Source organism: Mus caroli, unplaced genomic scaffold (assembly GCF_900094665.2).
Source record: "Mus caroli unplaced genomic scaffold, CAROLI_EIJ_v1.1 scaffold_7531_1, whole genome shotgun sequence".
Lineage (NCBI taxonomy): Eukaryota > Metazoa > Chordata > Mammalia > Rodentia > Muridae > Mus > Mus caroli.
Genome location: NW_018390266.1, coordinates 38,950 through 45,763, shown reverse-complemented (window position 1 = coordinate 45,763; position 6,814 = coordinate 38,950). Strand labels below are relative to the sequence as shown.

At 49.0% G+C, this 6,814-nt stretch overlaps 1 protein-coding gene across 1 annotated transcript in view; it reads left to right on the top strand.

Annotated features, from left to right (window-relative positions):
• Positions 1-3,186, top strand: part of LOC110288569 (CD177 antigen-like) — a 4,402-nt gene extending 1,216 nt beyond the window's left edge. Inside the window, exons 2-5 of the mRNA XM_021154883.1 lie at positions 1,041-1,181; positions 2,007-2,192; positions 2,282-2,413; positions 2,726-3,186. Coding sequence (XP_021010542.1) covers positions 1,067-1,181; positions 2,007-2,192; positions 2,282-2,413; positions 2,726-2,949 — 657 coding nt within the window. The 5' untranslated portion in view covers positions 1,041-1,066 and the 3' untranslated portion in view covers positions 2,950-3,186. The remainder of the gene's footprint in view (positions 1-1,040; positions 1,182-2,006; positions 2,193-2,281; positions 2,414-2,725) is intronic.
• The last annotated feature ends 3,628 nt before the right edge of the window (positions 3,187-6,814 follow it).

The window sequence follows — 6,814 nt, the reverse complement described above, 5'->3', positions numbered from 1 at the left end:
TCTCCTTGCCTTCCTCTGAGTAGCTCTGTCAGACTAGAATATGTCCCATCCTCCTTTTCTTCCCAGTCCCTATGCGATGTCCCCTCACCTGCAGGACTATATCAGGGGCCTAGGGACAAAGAGGGCATGGGCACATGAAGACATGGGAAGGCCAAGTCACGCAGGAGCCTGGCGGCCATTCTGAGAACTCAGAGTGTTTAGACGTATCTTTGTTATTTTGAATTATGTATAGGGGTGTGTGTGTGTCTGTCTGTCTGTCTGTGCCTGCAGGAGGGTATATGCTCATATGTTCTGGGGTCAAACTCAGCACTTGGAAGGCTAGTGAGTATTTTAACCACTGAGATATTGCTTCAGCTCTTGAAGATGAGAATTTAATCTGGGGGAGCTGTGGCCTTACCAGTAGTTTTTGCCTCCTCATGGCTTCTCAGAGTTACTCATGGGGCCTGACTTTATTACCTCACCATTTAACAGGATCCATGGGCGGCCGGGGGGGGGTGGCAAATACATGGGGGAGAAGTGAAGGGAGATCAGAGAGACCCACGACAGGCAGGGAAAGGCCTTGTGTCATCTTTGCTGGCTGGAGGCATTAGAGGTGGGGACTGTGCTCAGGATCTGCAGAGACTGTGCTGAGCAAGTCACATGGGGTTTCTTGGGGACTGCAACATGGGCTGCAGAGAAAGAATGGGTGAGAATGAGGGCAGAGTTGCAGCTGGAGCAACTGGGGGAAAGGAGCCACCTTTGAGCAAATGGGGAGGATGTGGGTGGGATAGAGCCGAGACTGCAGGTCTGGTTTGCAGTAGGAGGACAGCTCAGAAATGAGTAAATTGCCAGCCCCATACTGTGGCCTTCTGAGAGTAGTGGGAGTATTTGGAAGTAATGAGTTCTGAGTCCCACATTAAAGCAAGACCGGGACTTCACGGCCATCCTGTGTGATCCCATAATCTGATCAGAATGTGATGGCCTCCCTTAGTCCAGAAGCTGCAGGGACAGACATGGTAGGTTCCTTGACTCTCACAAACCCTGCATTTTCCTCTCCACAGATACTCTGACCTGCCAGAAGGGAATTATGGTGAAATTTGGCAGTGGCTTCAGTAAGTCAGAAATTGAATGGAAATCACCTGGGACCACTGAAACTGCACCTGAAGAGATGTGTCAGGAGACACTCCTGCTCATAGATGTAGGTGTGTGCTCTGAGCTGGAGGCACACACTCCCATACCAGGTCAAGCCCAGCCCTGCCTTGATTTCTATTCCCTGCATTTCTGCCCATCTGCCCACAATCCTGGAATCTCCGGTCTCCGTGTCTTGTTCTGCTGAGCTGTGATAGGGTATATAAGGAAGATCTATGCTAATTAGCGGGAAACCCTGGACTTGAATCCTTGTACCACATGAACTGGATGTGGTGCTGTGTGCCTGTAATGCCAGCATGGGGCTGTGGGTGGAGACAGTCAACTTCATCTGTACCAACATATGGAGTTAAGGAGCAGCCTGGACTAGAGGAAACTCAGGGCCTAGGAAGAATGAAGAAAGAGGGAGGGAGAGAGCGAGGGAGGGAGAGTGCAAGAGAAGGAGGGAAGTAGGGAGAGAGGATGCTAAGTGCCTGTGTCAGGTTCTGCTAAGCCTGAGTCCTGCAGCTCTACAGGGAAGTGGGAAGGAGAGAGAAGCAGAGCCCAGGGAGCCAAGTGTGGTGTGAAGGGCAGAGTGTAGAGAGAAGCCCAGCAGGGGAGAGGAGATGCTGATCAGGGTGAGGCTGCAGCATGGTGCAGGGGCTCAGTGTGTGGAGGGGTCTGGTAACAGGGTCTGCAAGGGGCAGCGCAGAGGGAGCCAGGTTTGGCCTTCAGTCTGTGGCAGACTGAGGTCATGATCTGTCCTGCTGTCACTGGGGATTGCACTCTTTCTAACTGGCATCATCTAGGGACCCAAGAACTGGGCTTTTTTTTTTTTTAACTTTTCTTCTCTTTTCTACCCTCCCCTTTCTAGCCTGGTATTCTCTCTTGTATGCCCTTAGGTGAAAAATCTCTCATATTGGCAAGCAAAGGCAGCACCAGGGCGGGGAATAAAAGTGTCCATGATGTCCAGGTGTTTTCCGGAGGACCTGGAATAGTGACTGCCTCTTATGTCCACTTCTGTGACACTGAACTGTGCAACAGTGCTAGCAGCACCGGTGTCCTCCTTAACAACATGAAACTCTCAGGTATGTGACCCTGGTATCCAGTACTTGAGGGAACAGCCTGTGACTGCAGCTGAGAGCATGCCCTACAGCCCCTCCTTCTCTCTCCTCAGAGTCCTCTGAACTGGGATCCATTCAGTGTCCTGTCTGTTTGCACTTTCGGGGTTCCTGCTCTGAGCATACCAAATTTGTCCTCTGCCCTAAGAACACTCGTTGCTATTTCAGTGACATGACTGTAGAAGGAGGTCAGTCATGAAGGTTGCATCCCCAGGGCCATGGCTCCCGGGACTCAGGAGCAGAGATGGGTGCTGCTGATGCCTGGCTCTGAGGGTGGAGGGCAGAGGCATGGGTTGCTGTAGCGGATGAAGTGTAGCTGGAGTCTAAAACCCTGGACCTGAGGGAGGAGTTCAGGACTTGGACTGAGGGTCCTTAGTCCACAAGAGGAGGGCTGGAGCCTCAACTACTGGGCCAGAGTTGTTGTTGTTTTGTTTTGTTTCTCCGGTGGTCTGAAGTATCCCTCTACATCCCTTTCCCCTGACTGGATCTTCATATTGTAGGTGGACTCAAGAACTTCTTTAGCCTTGATGGATGCCTGGCCAACTCTGCCAAAAACCTATTGAAAAGCCAAACTTCAATCGGAATCTTCTCTGTAGTGGAAGTTTCTGATCCAAACTCCAGCAAGTCACCCTCACGTGTAGTCCCAAGCATTCTCCTGACCTGGATGTTAGCGCTCAGGGCTCTTCTCAGCTCTTTGTATGCTGGGATCTGTCCTCTCTGCTGAACCCATTTCCTGGCCATTCTTAATCCCTCTTGGCCACCCAGACCCAGCCCTCCTCTGACTTCAAAGACCTGAGGCTGGGCGCTGTCGGCCTGCACTGTAGGGAGCCCTCATCCCTCACCCACACACCTCTGCCCCTCATGTTTATAGACATGGGAGCCACTGAACCCAGCCGGCTCCAGAGCAGACAGGCACACGTTGACCACATGTGGAAAAATAAAGTTGCTGTTGTTTGTCCAAGGGCTGCGTTTCTCTGTGTGAGGAGCTGAAGGCTCACAGTGGGGTCCATGGCGAGTCTAGCTGCCAAGGCCTGGTTTTCATGGTGCTGTGTGACCAGACTTTTCCTGGGGACTCAACACTAACACCTGCTCACCTCCCATTGGGATTCCTTGACAGTGCAATGTATGAATACCACCAGTGTCCAACTTGGTGAACCATGAGGTTTATAGTGGAGTTACTCCCAGGAATATGCTTGGGTGAGGGGTGACTTACAGGAGCAGAAGTCACCCAAACACAGCTGCTTCACCAGAGCTTGTCCCGGCATGAGTGACAGCTCACAAGCCTGGGAACCTGGGGCACCCTGCACAGCATGGAGGCAGGTCATGAAGCTTGAGGGGGCTCTTTCCGGGTGCCTCAGTTGGTGTAAACGTCTTGTGGGCAGCTCTCATGGTTCTGCTTCTTCCAGACATCTGGTCTGGTATCGGAGTCTCCCTTGCAGCGTGGCTTGTCTGAGAGTTTTCTTTGCAGCTTTTATTGTGTTCCCAGGCATAGAGGGGCCTAGTGAATCTGGTTGGTTCCAGGGACTTCCTGCAGCTGCTGTGAATTGTTGCTGCCTAGGATGAAAAGTTTCCTTCTCCGAGGAAACTTACGTGACGCATGTCACTCCAAGGCTCCTTCCCAACATGGGGCCTAACAGAGCCCTCTTGGTACTCCAGCATGATGCACTGGGACACACTGGGACCTAGGAGGGCAGGAGGCTGTGCCCCTCAGCTTCTCTTGTGTGTGTGTGGCTTTAGTTCTCTCTTTCCACAGTCCAGCTTCTGGGAGGTTGACCTGAGACCATCAGGCTTGTAGGAGGAGGCATTACCTGTCACCCACAGACCTGACTTCACAGAGCTTTCAATGTTTTCATTCTGGGCTGAAACTGCCTCGGGCCTGCAGGTGGCTCTGTGGGGAAGGAGCAGGCAGTTCATGTTCCAATCTCACTGTCCTGTTAGAACCCAGAAAGTAGTAAGGCAGGCCCCTAGACCTGACAGCCACAGTACTGAGATGGAGCATGTCAGGAAGAGTGAATCTGGAGATGCAGAAGTAATCATGTGCATCCACACATCCTCCTCAGGGGATTCGTTAATGTTCTCACTGCCATGATTAAAACCAGAAGAAATCAGGTGAATGGAGGGAGGATTCCCTGGTGGGATAAAAGCTGATTGTGGCATGACACCAGGTGTGTATGTGGAGGGGCATGAAGCCAAGACATTGTCATTGGATCCACAATGGAGAGATTGGAGTGGTGGTCCCAGGCATGAGATGGTGCCTGCCCACATTCAGGGTGGGTTGTCCACCTGAATTATTATTCCCACCTCAGTTAATAATCCCTGGAAACACACTCNGCAGTCACAGCCCCAAAGGTGTGCTACATTAGTGCCCTCAGTGTCTCCTTTTCAAATCACCTTGTCAAACACATTAATCACCATACATATCATACAGTCTTTTTATTTGTCTAGATGGAAGTTGGAGTCTTCCATTTAGAAGAGTTTCTATCCCATGAGTCACTGCTCCATCATTGTAATGTTATGTCCACCAGGAGTTCACATAATGAGGNAAAGAAGAGGGCAGAGATAACAGAGAACAGCTCCTCAGAACTGGGATTAGAGTCTGCACTATCAAAACTGCCTATTACAAGACATCTTAACCCCCACCCCAACCTGCCTTGGCATCTCTTCCTGGGCTTATGGGAATGTGCCATCACACCCAACTAAACAGAATCACTCACAGATGTAACATCAGAATGCAGGGGAAACCCATGGTGCCCAAGGAACCAAGGAACAAACCCTGTATGTTAAACATATTGCTGTGGTCAGAGAGACAGCTGTGAAGTCAGAAGTGCATATTGCTCTTGCTGGTTCCCAGCACCCAGGTTCCATGGTTCCAGCCATGCCCAACCCTAGCTCTAGAGGCTCCAATCTCCTGTTCCTGAACTGTGAGGGCACTGCCCTCACATGCTCATACCCACAGGCAGATACAGGCACAGACACCTGATTAAAAATAAACCTGAGAGGCTGAGGCAGAGGGATTGAAAGCTTGAGAGAGACAAGACTGCACAGCAAAGATCTGTGGGTGCAGAATACACTTAGCACAGCTAGTTCAGGACCACAGATCTGGGTGTGGTGTCACACACCTTTAATTTCAGCACTGGGGAGGCAAAGGCTGGTGGATGTCTGAGTTCAGTGCCACTCTGTTTTATGGAGAGAGGTCAAGGAATGCCATGGCTGCACAGAGAAAGCCTGTCTATAAATAAATAAAGCAAGTAATTAGAATCACAAAAAGAGATGGGGGGGGGAGGTGTGACATAGCACTTCACCCCTGTTATTTCAGCAGAAGCCAGTTGAAGCCAAAGCAAGATGATTACCACAAGTTCAACATCAGCCTGGTCTACCCATGGAGTTCCACATCAGCCAAAGCTATCAATATACAGTGAGATCCTTTCTCATATAAATAAATAAATAAAGCCTCAGGTCCACTGTGAACTTGGCTTGAGAGTTCATCTTGGTAGATTTTACTTTTGATGAGTATGAAGTGCCCCTCCTTGTCTTTTTTGATAACCTTGGGTTGGAAGTCAGTTTGATTCGATATTAGAATGGCTACTTTTTGCTTGGAAAATTGTTTTTCAGCCTTTCACTCTGAGGTAGTGTCTGTCTTTTTCCCTGAGGTGGGTTTCCTGTAAGCAGCAAAATGTTGGGTCCTGTTTGTGTAGCCAGTCTATGTCTTTTTATTGGGAATTGAGTCCATTGATGTTAAGAGAAATTAAAGAAAATTAATTGTTGCTTCCTGTTATTTTTGTTGTTAAAGTTGGGATTTTGTTCTTGTGGCTGTCTTCTTTTAGGTTTGTTGAAGGATTACTTTCTTGCTTTTTCTAGGGTATAGTTTTCGTCCTTGTGTTGGTGGTTTCCCTTTATTATCCTTTGAAGGGCTGGATTCGTGGAAAGATATTGTGTGAATTTGGTTTTTCCATCTATGGTAATTAAGAGTTTTGCTGGGTATAGTAGCCTGGGCTGGCATTTGTGTTCTCTTAAGAACTGCATAACATCTGTCCAGGATCTTCTGATGAGACTATGTTACTTGACCTTTTTCCCTTACTGCTCAATGAATTTGAAATTCTTGGGCAAATGGATGTATCTGGAGGATATCATCCTTAGTGAGGTAACCCACTCACAAAAGAAGCCATTAGATATGCACTCACTGATAAGTGAATATTATCCCAGAAACTTAAAATACCCAAGATACAATTTGCAAACCACAAGAAAATCAAGAAGAGGGAAGACCAACGTGTGGATACTTCTTTCCTCCTTAGAATAGGGAACAAAATACCCATGAAAGGAGTTACAGAGACAAAGTTTGGAGCTAAGACAAAAGGATGGACTATCCAGAGACTACCCCACCTGGGGATCCATCCCATAATTAGCCACCAAACCCAGACACTATTGCATATGCCAGCAAGATTTTGCCGAAGGAACCCTGATATAGCTGTCTTGTAAGAGGCTATGCCAGTGCCTGGCAAATACAGAAGTGGATGCTCACAGTCATCTTTAGGATGGAACACAGGGCCCCCAATGGAGAAGCTAGAGAAAGCACCCAAGGAACTGAAGGG